This window comes from Podarcis liolepis (genome assembly GCF_965112155.1).
Source record: "Podarcis liolepis genome assembly, chromosome: 8".
Classification (NCBI taxonomy): Eukaryota; Metazoa; Chordata; class Lepidosauria; order Squamata; family Lacertidae; genus Podarcis; species Podarcis liolepis.
The window spans coordinates 36,656,103-36,676,150 of NC_139560.1; the positions used below are offsets into that span (position 1 = coordinate 36,656,103).

The window sequence follows — 20,048 nt, forward strand, 5'->3', positions numbered from 1 at the left end:
AACAGTGCTGGAAGCGGAGTTTATGGAGATCTATAATACTACTTGGCTATTATTTAAACAAATATGGTTTTGTGTTATTTACAGCCAAGGAAGTAATGTTTTCTCCAGAAATGTTCTGCAAACATTTAAAAACAGCATCTGATATTTACAACTCAAATAGATTTTTTTTTCAATGCAGAAGGAAAAAAGGAGCGAGAAGCCAACAATTCTTTGGAACTACACTTGTTAATATTGTGACTGAATATTGGTATACACAGAAAGCTTTTACCAAGGAGTTCTGTTCGAAGTGAGACATCACTTACCATGCTTGAACACTCCAATTAAAAGGGATTTATCTGCCTCCTTATCCCACCAGTCTGTAGGAACTTCAGCATGAAATGGCTCAGGAATCCAAATATCAGCCTCACTATAAAAAGAATTACACATTTGGAAATACCTCTGAAGGTTAGGTATCACATTTAAATGTGTTCACACTAAGTGTTGGAAGAGCAAACTTGATTACACAAGGCATCAAGATACTTGAAAAATCCCAAAGTGGTTATAAACAATAGAAGTGTTAATATTATTTATTGATTAATACTTTCCCCTCTCTAAAATATTTATATTAAATATTAGAATCTGACCCACCCTATCAAAGCAGGTATTAATGAATTTTTCCTCCCTATGAAATGAAAAATCCCCATTATCCATCTTCTATTCACCCTCACCAACCACACTCAAAGCATGAAATGATAAAATGCCCTGAACTGCTAAATCTTTAAATTCCTCTGATCTAAAATAAATATGCACAGGTTACAGCTCGCATAAAGCAACATATCAACCTAAATTTGCACTAACCTTGAGTCAGCACCCTCCAAGATCTTGTCAGCTTGGTCCCCTATAACTTCTTGCCTCAGATAGTACAGCATGCGGACACGCAGCAGGACCCTGGAGAGGAAAACAGAGAGGGGAAAAAGTTCTTAACTTCAGGACTGTTTGCCAACAGTGGCTTTTGGCAGCTGCTGCTGTTCATCCATCATCCTGCCAAGGCTGATTAGCCATGCTGTATGGTAGGCTTGAAGCGTGACAGATGGTGGCACATAATCACCTCTGTGTGGTGCTTTCTGCTGGCTTCCAACAGGCCTGCCTGGCAACCGCTTAGACTGCACAGAGAGGGATCGAGCTCAGCCCAACCCAGGCGCATTTCATTTAGTTCTACCTAGTGCAGCTTGTGAAGTTTAGACACGTACTCTACCACTGCCTCTGAAGTATTGAAGCAAGTTTGTAAACAACTGAGCAGATGGCTTTCAGTAACTGTTCTGCTTCATTATCTCATAAAATTTCCTCAGCTGCTGCCTTAATACCATTTTTGGAAGCACATCAGAAGTTGCAGGAATAAACGAGATATAAAATCTGGTTTTACTACCTTACAATAAACCCCCAATATGGAATGTCAGGCTTGTTACGATTGTACAATTTTTTGCTTCTGAGAACGGAAAAGTCAGTGTTTCCTAAAGACAGGATTTTTTTTAAAAAAAAGTTCACCCAAATTTACTACTATTTCACCTGCCTAGATTGGATGACAACGGAATGTAACCTAGTTCAAATTTACAATGTAACACCTCTGACATGCTGTAAAACTGTTTTGGAGCTATAATCGTATGCTCCCAGTCAAAGATTAAATTGATATAACCAAACACACAATTATATTCACTCCCAATGATGCTAGAAAACTATCTGAAAATGGGAAAAACTATTATTTATTAATCTAAAATACTTCTATGCTGCATTTATTGAACATTGCAAGGCGGTGTACAACAATAATATAAAACAATTCAATAAAATAAACATTAAAACTACATGAATACAGCAACAACCAGAACAATTTGAAAAATGGGTATCAATGGCCAGAAGATGATTGGGCAAATAACGATGTTTCTACCAAGAGCTGAAAACATTTCAGTTAGCACCTGCCTTCTTTAAGAAGAAAGACTATTCCACAAACTGAGTGCTACCACAGAAAAAGCCCTCATCTGGGTTGCCACAGGATGGATTTCAGCAGGTAGTAGGAGGGTATCAGCTAAATAGCTTTATGAATGGGCAGGTCTATATGGAAGAAGGTGTAATCTCAGGTAATATGGCTCCCAAGTTCTTTAGGTTGAAACTTGGGTCAGCAACAGATTGGCAGTTAAAGCAATTTCTTTTAATGGTGTATCACATGTTCATTGTAGGTAACTTCACCTAATAACTGTAGGCACCTTTGTCTAGACTGTCCTAGGGTTACCAGTGCATGGATCCAGTGCTATTTTTCAAGAAAAAGAAGTGCCGGAGCCCACCGTGAACCTTGTTCTTTTATAATGGCAATGGCGCCCATCTGAGAAGTTCCGGAACTGAGTTCCTGTGAGTTCCAGCTGAAAAAAAGCCCTGAATGGATCATTGTGTCCAAGTTACCTCAGCCAGGAACAGATGTAACCTATGTTTCAACTGAAGGTGGTAAAAGGCTTGTTTTGGGCCTTCAGTGACAATGATGGCTCAAGAAGCACCCATCAGACTACATATCTATTCCTTCAAGGGGAGAGGAACCCTGTTCAGAACAGGCAATATGCCTAATTCCCAGAGCTGGAGATCACTCGCCCAAAGGACCTCCACGTTATCACAATTCAACTTCAGCTTACTGGACCTCACTCAGCCCACTAATATATCCAGACACTAGTCCAGGACATGCATGTCCACTCACACATAACACAGCAACAGAGCTGGGTGTTTTCAACATTCTGACTGCTTGTCAGCAGCTTCATATAGATGTTGAACAGCACTCGGGACAATACATTACCTGTAGCATCCCACAGCACCGCTGCCAGGGGTCAGGGGTGCAGTCATCTAAAGTCACTCTCTGGAACTCTCCCTATAGATAGAAACCGGTCTATACAGTGCCTTAAACCTGCAACCTACCAAGCCAGTCCAGTATGACACCAAGGTCAATAGTATCAAAAGGCCACTGAGAGATCTAGCAGAAGCAACAGGGCCACATTTCCTCTGTCCTTTTCCTGATTAAGGGTGACCAAGTCCAATTCAGTCCCAAAACCAGATGCTTAAATTATCCTTAGCCAATGTACCAATGTGGAGGGATTACAGGAGTGGGTGATGGCCCGAGAAGATTGGCTAGGGAAAGCCTGTACCCCAGACTGAAGGAGATGGCCATTCCTGATTTAGCACAGATAAAAAAACAACTACTCACAGAATGGGCCTGCTCAAGATACAGTGGAATCTTGAGAAGTTCTAAAAAATTATAATAATTTATAACAATATGGTGCTCATGGTACAGAAAAATGAGTACCATCACACTTTTATCTTCTTGGGTTTGTAAAAAGTGAAGAAATATCCATGACCTTGAGGGGCTCCTGGATCTGAATACAGCAAGCTGTGTAAGTTCTGCTTCATACATTATAGTATCTGGATGCAAAGCATTGGCACAACTTCTTATACTTCTAGTTTCTTTACTTCTACAGAAACTTCTTCATTAGTTACTTCTGTGCTCAAAACATGCAGTTCACCTAGGGTCATGTCACCAGGTTGAATGTACATCTAGCCAAAGACAAGTCTGCAATGTCTATGGATGTGACATAGAAAAACCACCACATCTGTTATTCAGTAGGGCACCCAATAAATAATACGCATACAAGCACAATGACTGGGATACAAAGAGCAACATTAGACATGCCCGAGGGCTTCTGCTCACCCAGTGGAATTTTTGACTTGTTTTTCTTTAATGCCATATCACAAACTGCTTTTATAACTCTGCTCAGTTTCAGAAACATTTTGCCATATAGATTTTTTTTTTGGGGGGGGAGTGATGGAGAGAAGGGAAGAAGGGATGAAGGAGATGCTCAAGGAACACAAGCAAGTCCAAGGCATACATCTATCAGCTGTACCTCTTGAGAAAGTGCCCCAAATAACCTATATACAGCACCAAGGCACTTTAAGGAGCAGCAGCAGCATTTTTAAGCAGCTGAATGTACGGTACTACAGGTTAATACTGTGGAAATATATAGCATGCAGATAAAAGCACAAACTTTTTCCATTAAGATTTGTAGACTCTTTATTCACCAATTAAAGCAACTCTAGAAAAGAGATGGCTATTTCCCCTTCTCTCCCCCCCCCCCATTTCACTCTTCCAGGATTTAATTTGCTTCTGTACGGCAATTAGCCATTCTTGGTGTAAGAAGCAAATAGTAAGTAGGCAAAGAAGATGCTCTGACAGAGTTTTCTGCATAACTCTAAACTACATTGTTTTACACTTACAGAAATAATATTTACAAAAGGTGAGATTGGAATGATTTTAATCTGTAGTTTAGATCTTCCTATACTGTAATGCAACAAGAGGACAGGACACCAAGTCTATACTGCAAGACACACATTTGAACAGGCACTGAATGCTACAAGTGGATTTTATGGAGGCTGCTTAAATTGTATACAGTGGGTTTGTTATGAACTCATCATCAGGTTGTTAAGTGAAATGTTTTCTTTGCTCAAGACAACAAATCCTTATAAATGTTTCAGCCTGATCCCACTCATATTTACTTTAAAGTTCTATTGATTTCAATGACGCTCATTTCCAAGTAAGATTACAACCTATATCTGTTCTCTCCCCAAAACACCCACAGGACACTTTGCATTGCTTAATACTTTCTTTGAGTAGCATGATAGGATTAATGTCATACACACGGTACACGAGTAGCAGTAAGCTATAGCACTCCAATGAATTTACAACCCCCCATTTTTACATATCAGTATCATTCATAAGAATACCATAAATCAATCTGGTATACTTGTGAAAGCATCTTACCAAGTATTTAAACAAACAGAGAAAGCTAGAGGAAAGGTAGCAATTTATACAGATAAATTTGTAGAGAAATCATTTTGGCTCTTGACACCTGGGGTGTGTTTTTCCCTAGGACCAATCTTATTCACATTAGGATGAAGTGCAGGCAATAAATGATTATCATGATGGTGATAACAGATGCAAGGAACATTTTTGCCATGACAGTTACCCACACTTCTTTGTGATAAAATAAAAACTGCATCCTTAGAAGGCTTGATTAAAATTAATCACTCAGAGAAAGCTTGTTAACAGCCAAGTCAACTTTGGAGCTGATTAGTGATATACCACAAATTAAATGCAATAGCCACAGCAATCTATAGGGTCTTTGCATGGTACTAAGATATGAATACTGAGAAAACATCAAAGTCTAGGTCATTGGGTAAAAGCAAGGAAATTTAGAAACTTACTTATTACAGTGATGTTTGAGGTGTTTCTTATAGCTGTCCTCCTGAAATAAGGCATCTGGGTTACAACTTGCAAGCCAGTCAGCGTTCTGTAGCACAGGTTGTGCACTCTGGGCTTTCACTTTTTTGCCTTTTCTTCCCCTGGGCACTGGAGCAGACAAGCCTAAGAAACACACACATGCATGCTTTTTCAACAGAAAGCATTAGCACTGATTCTATGTCCAAGGGGGACACCCATCTGTGAAATCACTTTCATATAGCTCTTCTTTCAGCATTCACTCCTGACAAACTGCAAAGTGCGCACAGAGTGACATGTGGAAAGCTAATTCTCATTCACTATTGCATTACTGTCCGTGAGACTACAATCAGGGTTGCAGGTGCAGGAAGGTATGGCAGAAACAAAGTCAAGTACAGAATGTAGTACTTGTAGCACAATTCAACATCCTAAGAATCTCAGCTTTTATTCTCAATCCTGTTGTGCTATAAAGGCGACCCCAGCAGCTGTTTTAAATATTTGTTAAACCCTTTTTAAAAGAAAAAAAAGGGGGGAAAGAAATTTGGAACCAATTTAGTTGCCTTTTGATGTTAGCCATCACCCCTGCCCTTTCAGGGTTCGCTCCCTTCAAAAAAATATGCTTAACTTTCCAAGTTATTAGCAGTCCAATTTACCCTTATTGAAATGAGTCAAAAATGAAACTGCTAAACACCTAAGTCAGCTAACTAGGGTCCATTTCTTCCACAACAACTTCTCAAAAGTTGTTTTGAAAAATGCCACCATCATAAATTTGGTTTTAATTTGTACCAATTCAAGAGCACTGTGATTTTTTTTTTTTGAAAAAAATACTTTTGTACATTCATGCCCCCCGCCCCCCAAAAAGTCATTATAAGAAAGGACTGCATGGATCTGTTCGTTACCTGGAACAAATGTTACAACAGGGAGTTTATTCTGGTTTTCCCATCTCAAAGTCAACACCAAGCCACCGCACCAAATATGGTGATTAAGTTGTTATGGCACCACAAATTCCAGCATGCCTGACCACTGGCCATGCTGGCCGAGGCTGATGGGAGCTAGAGCCCAGCATCTAGGGAGCCACAAGTTCCCCATCTCAGCTTTAGAACGCTGTGCTAGGCATGCTACAGAGTTTGATACAAAAGAAAAATGTGCAGAAGCCTACCAGAATGGTTAACCAAGGCTCGTGTTTGTCCATCTGCAGTGGGAGTGATTAGATCCCAGACAAAACTTTTGATGTTTTCATCCCCTTTGTAATGATTGAGACAATACACAAGGATTGTTCGGCAGATGGTTTCCACATCTTGTTCTGTTAGTTGGCGTTTATAGCGCCCATGTGAGAGGATATCAGTCCATCGTCCCCAACTACAAGAAAAATAGAAAGGGTACATACCTAGAACTGGATTTCACATTTTGACATTAGCTCCCAAATGACAGCTAGAATGGGGCTTCTGGTGTTAGCATTAAATACATTTTGAATTTGCAGGTCACATCAGGGAATCCAGTTTCTAGCACCAAGGACTTAAGAATATTTATTTTACTGAGCAGGCAGCAAGTTCACTGCTCATAAAAGCCACAATTTAACTATACTGGAAATAATAAAATACACATGTTTAATGCCAATAGCCCTTATAGGCTCAGAGCAGGAAAATCTATTCAGGAAATTCTATTCCAGAGCTGTTTCTGCAGTCTTGAGATTTGGGGATCAATTTGAGCTTGATCCTGTAATCCTTTATTTGTAATAACTGTATACAACTTTATAGGAGCAAAGTTTAGACAGAGGCTCTTAATCTCACCTTAATGGTAGTTCATTAAGGCAGTCTGGCTAAATTTACGGCAGTAAGTCATTTGAGGCTCGTTTTACTTACCCATAAACCAACAGATTCTTTTCCACCCTAAAGCATTCACTTCGTGCATAACCCTGAGATTTGTCCTGTGGTCTACGGGGTTTTATACTGGGTTTTTCTTCAGAATCACTTTCCAGATCAGAAAATTCCATCAGTTCATCTTCTTTGACTGCACTGTATAGTCTAGTTTGCTTTCTTACCCTTGGTGTATCAATAACTAGGTTGTTCTATAATTAAAAAAGAGATGTTTTGTTTGTTTGTTTGTTTTTTAAAAAAAATCACATTATAGTGATCTAAAAGTATTTAATGGTTTCATTCTCTCACCCTTCCATTTAAGGCATCAATGTCAAGCTCAGCTTTTTTTGCCCACTTCTGCCAGAAGTTAGGATCATCCAGTGAAATGTCTGTTCTGTTACCAGATGCAACAAAACTAGCCTAAAATACAACAATTATCTCCAATCAATATTCAAAGATATATATTAACAAAAATAAATAAATATGAATTTATTCACCTTGGGTTTTTTACATCTATGGTATAACAATGTAAGTACAGTGGACCCTTGAGTTATGTACCACTCTGGATACGTAACTTTTGGGTTGTGAACGCAGCAAACCTGGAAGTGTATATTTCCGGGTTTTGCCGCTCGCGCATGTGCAGAAGCGCTCTGTGTGCCGCACACATGCACAGAAGCGCTTTATTGTGCGGAAGCGGCACCTCCAGGTATGGACTTTTCAGGTTAAGTACGGACCTCCGGAACAAATTTAATTCGTATCCGGAGGGTCCACTGTAAAATACCTATAAAAATAAAGGCAGTCAAGTTGCGTTTATAAGGAAAAACTCCCCCCCCCAATCCATAGTTGAGCAATACCTGTGTTAGAACCAACCAAAACACCACAAAACAGTGAGCAACCTTTTGACTTCTCTACAGCTCTGTGAGGCTCGATATCTGTGGGGGGTGGGATTAAAATCAACTGTTTGGATGTTGCAGCCATGAGGCCTGCACTTTGAATTAAAGTCTGCTAGGTGCTGCAGGTATCAAGTTATAAATTAAGCAATGGTTGGGCCCCTTTTTTGACAACAAAGTCAGGTACTCTGATGGGCTACCTGCAGGTGCTTGAGACTGTAAATAACTAAGTGTCTGAATGTTGGGTAGATATGCTTTCTCTTAAAATGTAAAATTCCCTTTGGAAAAAAAGACCTGTTCTATTCTCAGCGATAGGGCAAAGATCTCTTGCAGAGCAGCAAAAACTGGAGAAGAGGGGGTTGGATGACTGCTTTGATATGTGCATGTGCATGCTTATCTGTGCGCACAATGTGCATTTTACTCCATATATTCCCAAAGGGTTGTAGCCTTCTCTATAAACCATTGATGGAGACACATTTTAAGCCGCTATGAATTGCTACTGCTTATCTGTACAAAGAACTTTGCAATAAGGGTCTGCAAGCTCTAGGCCCATCTCCACTTTTCATCTAGTTTTAAGATGCAACAGACTACACTCCTGTCTGCAACTGCCATCAATGCTTACTGCTGATATGCCATGAAGAATGGGGTTAAGTGCTCCAATAACCAAAACACATATTCTCTACGGCCATTTGTGTCAGCTTTAGATCTGAAATCTAAACTGCTTTGAAATCTGTAAACTGCTTTGAAATTTATCTATTTTTACATTTAAGTGGTATATAATTTTTTAAAAAAGAAAGTAAGAGAAGAATTAGTCTGTCAAGGCCTATTTATGTTCTTCTGAAATTTTCAAACTGTCCTCTGTGGGGCTCACAGACATACAAAGAGCATGATTTTGAGGCTGCATTTGTGTCAACACACACTTGTGCAGGACTGAGGAAAATTTTGGAATATATTTTGGCATAGTGACTCCTTAGGTCCTGCTTGCCTTGTGGGATAGAAGGGTTTTAAGCTATAAAGAGGCACACCAAGAGACAAAAGATCACTCAACGTACGTTTCCATTTATACAAAAAACAACCCCATAAATGTTAATGCTCACCTTTGCAAATGTAGAGCCTTTGCCCTCAGACTCAATAGTGATTGTGTGTGTCCGCCTCAAAAGAATCTGATCTATATCCTCCTCGCAGAATTTGGAACCTTCATCCTCTTCATCCATTAGAGCACCATAAGCACCTTTCCTCAATAGATCTTCTATCTCTTTTTTAGATAGTTGCTGTACCTGTAATATGTGCGCAAAAGAAATAGCTCTTGTTAAAATTATGTAAAACAGTTTACAATCAGCTTTCTCCACACACAAAAAAAAACTGATTTAAGAAATGTTTACTAAATTCAAAGAAAAGACTTCTAACAGTCTTCTTTTGGGATGGGGAGGCAAAACTAGAACACAGTTTAGGAGGAATATTGAAGCTCTGCCTGCCATGATCCCAGTAATAATGAGCCCTCCCAACGGATGCTTTTCACATTTTTTAAAAAAGTACATTAAATGTAAAAATAGATCATGTCTGGTTTTTTTATTTCATAAAATTTATATTCTGCTTGATTGTAAGAAAAAACCCCAAAGCGGTTTACAAAAAGAATAAAAGTATGTGCACAACTCAAGCTCTTCGATGAAATTAGAATATATGGAAAGTGCACTGCAAATTTAGGTGGCTTTTGAATGAATATATTAATGCTATTCTTACCCCATTTGTAGCATTCTCTCTTCCACTCATGGACTGAAGCACAGCCTTATCAAGACCAAGTTTCAAACTTGCTTTGTCAAACATTTCTCTTTCATAAGAATTTCTTGTTATCAGCCTGTAGATTTTCACTGACTTGCTCTGTCCTATCCTGTGACATCGAGCTTGAGCCTGGAAAAATATGGAATTGTTACCATGTTTCAGTTTGTAGAAAAGCAGCATGTATAACCCTTAGAACAATCATTTATTCAAATAAAATCTTAAAAGAAACTATTTGTGTATATTGCAAATTTATAATATTTCTCAAGAGACTACTCCTTTCTAGACAGCAGTAAGATGAAAGGTTGTCAGTTGACACTTTCAATAATACCTGAAGATCATTTTGAGGGTTCCAGTCTGAATCAAAGATGATGCAGGTATCAGCGGCAGTAAGATTAATGCCCAACCCCCCAGCTCTTGTACACAATAGAAAAACAAATCTGTCAGAATCAGGTCTGGAAAACCTGTCAATAGCTGCTTGACGTAGGTTGCCTCTTACTCTTCCATCAATTCGCTCATATGGATACCTGGGAAAAAGAGCAGTACTGTATTACAAACAGAACCAAAAAACAAGGCGAGTATCTCTGCAAAGAATTTAGGGGGGAAATCAACATTATGTACTTAAACAAGTACAATATTTATAGTTGTGCTCCTCACCCCATAACTTTTAAATCTTGCTGCCCCAGTTGCAACAAAACATGTCTCTCTCGTATCAGTCTCTACAGTCACAGCAGGCTCTGTAACTTTCCAATGGTTTGACTTCACCCCTGAAGGCAGATGAATGCCAACCAGCCCAGGCTCAAATGGTAGAGTGTAAAGGGAAGCAAATATAAAGAGGAGATAGAATTCACTCCCATTTTCTGCCTTTAGCAAATGTTTCCCTTGTTTTCAAACTTGATTTCAAAATCACATTGACAATAATCTTGCATTTTCCTGAAAGCATGAGTGCAAGTTAACAAAATAACTTGGTTAAGAAAATACTCATGCTATCGATTTCTTGCTCTGTTTTAATATTTCAGCCAGCATTAAGAGGCAGCAGAAGAATAAAGGTACAGAATATTTTTGTATTAGCTTGGTTAGCTTGTGAGTAATATTTACGACCGAATATGTCTTTAGTAGAAAACACATTTTTATCCTATTCATAATGTGCACCAGTTATTCTAAAAGTCAAAGTCATGGTTGTCAAGCCTAACCATGAATATAATGGTGGTCTGTTATGATTGTGAGTGAAAGGTTACAACCAACAGAACAATTATTGCTATACTTATCCACTTTCCCATTTCATGATGTTAAGCGCCTGTTTCATTGTTTCCACATTTTGCAATACAGGTTAAATACTTGATAGCACGTTGAATAACTGCTATTTCCTAGAATTGGATTATATTTTTCTCACCGTCTTTGAATGAGGTAGTCTTCCAGTATGTCCAAGCAGCGCACCATCTGGGAAAAGATAAGCACCCTGTGGCCACCAGCCTTCAGTTTTGGCAGCAACTTGTCAATCAGTACTAGCTTGCCAGCAGCCTGGATCATTGCCTGGAGCTGAAAATCTGGAGAGTCAGGATTGTGTGTTTCTTTAAACTCTTCCAAAATTTTCTCTTCAGCACCTGCAGAGATTGGACAGCAATATGTGAATACTCTAAAGGTTTTATTAATAAAACTGCGAGCCTGTTTCCAGTTCCCTATACAATGTCTATGGATTTTATAAGTGAAGAAATATTTACATAGCTGCATTTGCTTAGCTAAAAATAACATGGAAAATATGGAAGCGCAAATGAACAATGAACCCAAAAGCTTCCAGCAAACAAGTTTCACAACAACAAAGAGGTGCCAAGCCAGAAGTCATAACAAATTAGGGGGGAAGGAGTGATTGAATAATTAATTAGTAAATTAAGGATATAAAGACAATATCTAACAGCTAGGTTGAAAGATGTAATGGCAAAGCCAATCCTTTTTCAAAAAGGGTCTTAGAAACCTATCAGTATTAACAGTCAAAGTGCAATAGTAATAGTTCATTACGGTAGCAGTATTCTGATGATAAACACATTCTAATTTAAATATCCCAAATTTTTACAAGGCAAAGATTAGTGTGAGGCAAAATGGACACTTGTTAGCTTACAAAGTGAGGAACAAGCAGTCTACATAAATTTGGTATGCTCGGGCCTTAGGGGGTCCCAACAGAAACACTTATGACCCCTTCCAAAGGGACATTTATTAAAAAATTTCAGGGGAGACCCCCAGAAATACTATGCATTCTAATGTTAATGCCAAGTCTTTAGAGGCAGCATTGTCCAATAGCCATGGGTCCACTTTTGGTCCAAACAGGCATTATCACTTTTCCAGCAGGGAGTGCCTGACAGTTGGATCAAGCATAAGTAACAACCCATTTTCTGACTATTTCCTGCCCATGTTTCATGTTCATTAGCACTGCAGACAGTTGTGCTGATGTTGCTTGTTCCTATTAAAACACACACTCAAGTTTGTATCCTATTTCAATGAAAACACACATGTGGTGTTAATGAAGTTTCTGATCAGTACAGAAAACATAGAAATCAGTCTTATATGAAGTCAGACCATTGGACTATCTGGCTCAACACTGACTGGAAGTGACTCTTCAGGTTTTTAAAGAAGAATCTTTCCCAGTCCTACCTAGAGATGCCAAAGACTGAATCTGGTGCTTTGCATGAATGACAGGTGCTCTATCACTAAGCTACCTTTCCTTAAGTAGTTAGAAAGCAATACCCTTTTAAAGCCAGAGTAATACCACCACATTCTACCAACAAAGTACACTGAAGTTTATGACGCACGGTGGCAGCTAGGCCATATTGTGCCTCTAAGGGGAAAGAACTAGTCTCCATAATTCCTAAAATATTGTTATGGAGGATGCTTTGCCAACCAGTCTTGCCAACTTCAGTAGAGAGGAGATAAAGCAAGAGGAGATAAGTAAAGCAAGTGATTATTTTCAGGTTACTCCTACTTAAGACATGCCAGAGACTCTTGCAGTAAAAATGCAGGAAATTATTTATGTCCCAAATTGTACTGCCGGTTTTAGTATTTACATGTTTCCTTTCCTCAGAGGCATTTAGAATGACAACTGAGTGAGAGATAATGTCTTGCTCTGGGAGCTTTAGTGTTGAGCAAGGATTTGAACCTGGGTTTCCAACATACTAGCCACTCACCACTCTGGCTCTGCAGAAGCGTATACACACTGGAGGGTTGCCATGACTATCCTGTGCTCTAGCCTGTCTGACTGGCTCAAATCATACACAAATTATAGTAACTTGCTAAGAGTCTAAGACGAAATAAGGCGAACCAACCAAGTATCTTCAGCTATAATTATCTATATCATATAAAAAAGACACAGCAAAATCTTCCTCTGATTGTTCCGGTGTCCTCATATGTCTAGAAAGTACTGCCTTGTAAAAAGTCAGCTTCACATTGAGCATCTCACACTACTGACTCAATATTTAATTCTGACAATTTTCCAGCCATTAACTTTTATAGCAGGGGTGGCTAACACAGTTGATCAGAAAAGCTTTGCTATGATAGTAACATGCTTCTTTAAGAAACAAACCAACTGCATATAAATATGTTAATTATCGATCAACAAGATAAACATGAACACACACACTTTATGGAAAGCAGGAATGTGTTACAAGTTTGAAACTCTCTCTTCTCTAGTGGAACTGGAGGACTCGCATCTTATTTACATCTGATAAGTAGTAATTAAGACTAAAACATTAGCACAAAGCATGTACAAACATGCATTTCATTTGCAAACATAGCAAGTTATGTGGTGGAAACATAAATATAAAGAACATTTATGCTATAGTCTTTTATTTTGCCACATTTAAGTGTATGTGTGCATCTTCTGAAATAGAACACTGATAGCAGGACTTTTATCAGCTTAGTTAAATTAACTTTGTCAAAATAAGTTTTAGAAGATCAGCTGCCAACATGTTGTTCCTATTTTCTATTTGGATCTCTCACATACAGTCCTAGTACCACTTGTGCTATTACAACCAATTTTTGAGGTTTTAATGTAACTGGGGGGAAGGTTTAGACACCGAAAACACATCCAAGAAATTGTCCCTCAACAACAAGGTTTTCAAAGCAGGGATAATCCATTTAAATAAGCAACAAACCAAACCCCTTAATATTGAGTTTTAGAGCATTTTAAATGTACAATAACTATAAAACTATTATACCTCAGGTATCCGCAGCCTATGGAGGGATAAAAATATTTTATAACTCAGACAAGGTGTTACTAGCCAGCTGAGCAGCAAGGCCATTTTATTTATTTAATTAATTGCAGAACATCCATATACTGTTTAATGGTAATAAAACTTCAAAGCAGTTTATGAAAAGAATAAAAACAATAAAATGACCAGTTAAAAACAGTAAAAGCAAGAATTTACAACTTTCAAAAATAACTGAAATGAACAATAAGCTAAAAACAGATTAAAACGCACGACAACTTCTACATGTCTGGAAAGGGTTGCATTTTTTTTTTTAAAAAAAAGCTTTTTAGCAGGCACCAAAAAGAGTACAGTAAAGGTGTCTGCCTGACACCAATAGACAGGGAGTTTCAAAACATAGGTGCTGCCACACTAAAGATCAATTTCTTGTGAGTGCCAAACAAGTATTATGTGGCACCTGCAACAGTGCCAGTTCTGCAGATAGAAGCGGTCGGGTGGGCATTTGTAGGGTAAAATGATCTCACAAGGGACCTGCTCCCAAGTTGTTAAGGGCTTTATATATTTATAGTAACATCTTGAACTTGGCCTGGTTGAAGATCAGCAACCAGTGCAGGTCTCTGAGCAGAGGTGTTATATGCTGACAGGGTCTCACTCTTGTCAGCAATCATGTTGCATCATTCTGCACTAACTATAGCTTTCTGAACAAGCACAAGGGAAGCCCCACACAGAGCACACTGCAGTAATCCAAACTTGAAGTAAGCAATGTCGGAAGTACTGTAGCCAAGATCCTGCACCCCATAAACGGCCCTAGCTGTCATACCAGTGACAGCTGGTAAAGGTGCTTCTAGCCTCCAGTGACAAGCTGCCTCCAGAAGTACCTCCAGACTGTGAAGGTGCAACCCCATTCAGGGCCCAAGGGGTCCAGAGCTGGTTTCTTTAGAAGTGGCCATGCCACCACCTCTTTCAAGGCAGAAGGGATTATTCACTCACGCAGTGAAACATTAGCCACTCTCTGTACCCAACCAGTCAGACCAGGTTTAATAAGAAAGGAGGGACAGGGGTCAAGAGGGCACATGGTTGAAAACATATTGCTGCCAGCACCTTGTCCACATCAGCTGACTGTATAAACTGAAACCAATCCCACAACACATTATCAATTCTGGCACTGAGTACTTCAACTGGGGCTGCAGGAAGTGCAGAGTCACGATCACTCTGAAGTTGAGCTACCTCAAAGTGTGTTGCCAGTTGGTCACAGTGGGTCCTCAAATGCTCCAGAGGTTTCTTTCCCACAGTGGGGGTCAGTAAGCTCCAGACTGTCCCAAAAAACTCCACTGGCCAGCTACTAGAGGCTGCAATGCATGCTGAAAAATGAGCCTTCTTCGTAGCCTGCACTGCCACATAGTAGGTACGATTATGTGCTCTAACCGGGTTCAGTCACGCTTCAGAGCGAGACTTATGCCACTTGCAACAGGCTATAAAACTCATACCTCAGGAACCCTCAGCCTACAGAGGGATAAAAAACATTTCATAGCTCAGAGAAAGTGTTCCTAGCCACCTTCCCTCCCCTACAACTCGGATGGAATTAGTAACAGCTGAGCAGCAAGGGTAGCTTGCATATGCAGCTCACTTAGGGAGGAATGTGATTAAATGGTATACAGGTTTTTGAAATATTGTTTCTATTATTGTACCATATCAAACTCTTTAAATGGCCAGTGTGGTGTAGCAAGGCAGGAACAAGGATTTAAATCTTTGCTCAAACATATAATTTACTGGGTAGCACTAGGCAGGCAAATACTAAATATTGGCTAAAAAAAATTAAATAAGGGGTAGAACCAAATCCAAGAGTACGAACAGCATGAAGGCTGAGCATAAGCACAAAACTTCAGTATGCTGGCTAGCCTACCATTTGCCTCCCTTCATTCTAGGTCTGAATGGAGAAAAGGAAATTGGAATCAGGGATGCGACACCCCACCCCTGAATCTTCTCTTTTAAAAAAAATAAATCATGGTGGGTAGTTAATTGGGACTAGACAATAAAAGCACTTCCCACCCCCAGCAAGGGCTATTTAAGCTGCTAAGAAAGTAGTCCCATTTGGAGGTTGTGTACCTGATGAATGGTTCATAAGTTAAAGACCTTCAAATCCTCTATTCACGGGAAGATTTAAGGATGGCTGCTACATCCTAAACCTGAATGGTCTATGGGGATTTCCCCATTGTTTATTCTATCACTATAACCCTACAATTCTTTGCAATCCCACAATGTATTTTAAACTGCAAAACTGCAGTAAAGAGGAATTGTATTTCCAGTCCATACACAGAATGTGTACTGACCAGGCATGGTCTCTGCAGCCTCCCCGCCTCAATAGTAATGACAGTATTTTACACGCTCTCTGCTAAAGTATGTCTGTTTTTTTCCTATCTATCCTGGGCACAATCCCAGTCTGCTGTCACCCTGACTCAGTTCCCAGTGTAGAATGCAGCTCACTTCTGCAGTAGAAACAGAGAAATTCCACTTAGCATCCTCAATGACTGCAGCCTCTAAGAGGGAGCGCAGCAAGGCAAATATTGAGTTAGGTGTTGCACTTGCTGTGGGAAGCTAGCTGGACATCAAAGTGAAATGGGATCCTGACACCTGCAACCACAATACCAATAGGATCAGGATGGTAGCCACCAATGGCTAGCTGTGGTAGATTGTTAGCTATGGTGGTGAAGGCTGAATTTTTCCCAGTACTGGAAGAGGAAAGGTGAGTCTCTCAACAGCTACGCTGTTTCTGTCATGACTGAACAGACGGGGTTGTCCTTTTCTCCATCACTTAACATCATGTCACAAAGAAGCCACACAGCATTTCCTAGGACACCAGAGAGTCCTGCCTCAGTGCGGTCATAGTTTCCAATGCATGAGGACGTGCATGTAAATTGCAGTAGATCTAATCAATCTCACATAGCTAGAAATTATTGCTGCTGCCTAGAGCTCTGAGAATTCATTCCTGTCCTATTACCCTTTTAGTGTTTTGAGAGTTACGAGAGGCCTAGGTCCTGATACTCTGGTCTAAAATGCAAAAGGAAAATTTAGCAAAATATATTCAGCTCAACTGAAAAACGCTTTCTAGTTTTTATTCACACATACCAAACGCCCCTCATTGTTTTCTTTTTTTTTAAAAAAAAAGTCAGTCCTACCATTGATAAGGTATGGATGATTGCAGCATTTTCTTAATTCCATCATAGTGTTTAAGAGATTGGGTACATTCGCTTGACCACCACCTTTTGACAAAAAAGTGAAATTCTTTTCAAGAATGGCTCTGTAGTATTTCTTCTGAATATTTGTCAATTCAACTTCAATTATGGTTTCCTCCTTGGGTGCAAGGTTCTTTTCAACATCTTCTTTGAGTCGTCTCAACATCATTGGTTTCAAGATAGCTTGGAGTTTTTGCACCTAGTTAAATAAATGAAGTTTAAAATAATAATCTTGCATACTCTTTTATATTTTGGTTCTATCCCCACAGTGTAAATATTCTTTGTGATATCAGAAAGTTGAGACAGTGGGAGCCAGATGGACCACAACATTTATAACTTTTTGTCATATGGCAAGGGAGATGTACTGCTAAAGACAGTGTCCTGTGCTGACACCAATGGCTTCACTATAGGCAGAGGGGAGTGTCAGAATATAAGCAACAACTTTCAAGTATGCTCATGGCTCACCACTTGTTTATAGATTTCCTGCCTGTCTTCCATGATGGAACTCTAGGAACTGTACTGATGTGACCTTGGCTAATACACCAATAAATTAAAATGTTATTAGCAACTTCAGTACCTAGCACTATTCATAATTTTGGTAAACTTTACTTGTTAATGCCTTCCTCAACTTTTCATACGATACTTAAACTTTGCACTACTTGTTATTAGTTTGATTAGTGATTCATCTCCTAACTAAGATTAGAAGACTGGGAGTGTACAGTTGCCTCAAATTATCATCTTCCTTCTTTTCTTTCCTTGTCTATGCAAATTCAGTCACACTTGTTAATATAATAACACTTTTTCTGTGGTACCCTTTCTTTACATTCTATAATCAATCAGAAACCTATTTGTATGATTTAACATTTAGGTAATTAAGAAAGGAATTTATGGCTCTATAAGTAATTGCAGCAGGAACAGTTGAAATTCTGAAAGGAACACATAATAACATTCTAGTCAAATGACACTCCTGTATTAATGATTGTGAATCTATGGAAGGTACACTTTATGTATTGTTTAGTCCCCTGTATACAGCCACAGGTTTGAATTAAGCAAATTGTCTGAGAAAATAAGAGTCTCCCTGATATGCACTAATTATGGTGCAGTGTCACATTTACATGGGTGCTAACCCTGACTAGCTTAAAGGAGGGTTTGCATAACAGTTTCTAGCCTTGCTTTTAAAGGTAACCATTGTGCAGATATAATGCTGTGCTATTCAACATGATTGCACAGGAAAGTTTTTCTAAGTTCTAGAGCTTAATTTTGTTCTCTCTCTTATGTAAGCATGTTATGTGGAAGCAAGTTCTATGGGTTACAAATAGGTCCCAATGTTCGTTATTATGTGCAAATAAACAAGCAAATATGTAATATTATTCTGCATAGGTCTGCATAATTGTTTACTATATTGGAATGTAAGATACTGAAATTGTTAGTATTTATTAAATTTGTTAGTCAATTTATCTTGCCCAAGGCAACCCAAAGTGACAAACAAACAAACAAACAAACAAACAAACAAGCAAACCATATAGATACATTAAAACAAAGGGTTGGGGGATTAGGTTTGGCATTCCAGTCAATGGACTGTCAAATATTTCACACAGCTAAGAATGCCTCATTGCAGGTGGAAGTTCTTTTTTTCTCTTTTCATTATGGTTTAATTTGTTAGCAAGGTCAGCAGTGAAGCGTGCTTCCCCCTAGTCTTGCAGAGGTCAAGGGCAAATATAGAGCACAGCAAAGCTTCTACTGGCCACCTGCTATAACTGCTGGCACCTCCAGAAAGCAACAGGAAAAGCACTAATCAATGGCAAAGGTCACCTGAATTCAATCTTATTTGATACACGACCCACAGAGTATACCCTCCAGTTGAAGCTGTAACTTGTCTACTTGATCTCCTGTTCTTAATAAAAAGTGGTTCTTGGTTTTTAATTTGCTTTATTTCTGTTTAGAGTTCAGTTTTTACAACAAGAGCAACAACAACAGGTGGATCTTAGTATTCCAAAATAAAAGCAAAAGAGAAATGTTATGCAAATTGTTCACTTTTATTGAGAATTTCCTTGAATTTTAAAAAGTTTTTAAAAGTTGTATTTCTTTTTTCACATTTTTAAAAGTTGTATTTCTTTTTTCAGAAGTTAATTAATTTGTTTTTAGTCTCAGTATTATACTCTGCATAGATAAGTCATGTTCAAATACTACTTCCTTTCCTCTGGAATGAGTCTCAGGCTCAAGTACTTGAGATTAGCTAAACTGAACATCAGAAATTTAGTCAGCCTTCAGAGGATATTTACCATCTGGCATGCCATGCTTCACTCAGCCCACCACCACTCTGGACCAGTGACTGTTTCAGGGGTTGCCAGGAGGGCTTTGTCCCCCACTGTGTAAGTGATCATGTGGGAGCAGAGAAAATGGTTCTGAAGAAGCTTAAAGCCACACAAGTTTTGGAGCAATCAGCAATTGTTTCATATAGTGAAGTAAATTAATACTGGGTGATTTACCTGTTCTTCAGTTTTCAGATCACCAAACTCTTGCATGAAAGTAGTTTCTGAAGGAAAACGAGTTGGTTCCAAGAAATGAAGCAAGCTGAAGAGCTCCTCAACAGTGTTTTGTAATGGAGTACCTGTAAGCAGCACTTTGTGTTCCTGCAAGAAACAAAGACTCTGGAATAGTCTACAATCCTGAACTCTGAAGCTGCATATTCTTCCAAGATAAGTTTTCTAGTTTCTATCCTAAAATTATTAGGCTGTATTTATAATCTATGCATATATTTCATATTTTCCAATTCCAGAAGCTTTAATAAAATGCTTTATTTGTGGTAGGCTGTT

The 20,048-nt window shown here is 38.9% G+C and overlaps 1 protein-coding gene across 8 annotated transcripts in view; it reads right to left on the reverse strand.

The window, feature by feature from the left end:
• Window positions 1-20,048, reverse strand: part of CHD7 (chromodomain helicase DNA binding protein 7) — a 140,254-nt gene that overhangs the window by 16,448 nt on the left and 103,758 nt on the right. For all 8 annotated transcript variants that reach the window (XM_083517864.1, XM_083517857.1, XM_083517863.1 and 5 more), the window contains 12 exons: window positions 19,722-19,865; window positions 17,176-17,431; window positions 11,197-11,407; window positions 10,135-10,330; window positions 9,768-9,935; window positions 9,125-9,304; window positions 7,447-7,557; window positions 7,144-7,349; window positions 6,441-6,640; window positions 5,269-5,428; window positions 838-927; window positions 303-406 (listed from right to left, as the gene is read on the reverse strand). In XM_083517864.1, the coding sequence (XP_083373990.1) occupies window positions 303-406; window positions 838-927; window positions 5,269-5,428; window positions 6,441-6,640; window positions 7,144-7,349; window positions 7,447-7,557; window positions 9,125-9,304; window positions 9,768-9,935; window positions 10,135-10,330; window positions 11,197-11,407; window positions 17,176-17,431; window positions 19,722-19,865 (2,026 nt within the window). The remainder of the gene's footprint in view (window positions 1-302; window positions 407-837; window positions 928-5,268; window positions 5,429-6,440; window positions 6,641-7,143; window positions 7,350-7,446; window positions 7,558-9,124; window positions 9,305-9,767; window positions 9,936-10,134; window positions 10,331-11,196; window positions 11,408-17,175; window positions 17,432-19,721; window positions 19,866-20,048) is intronic.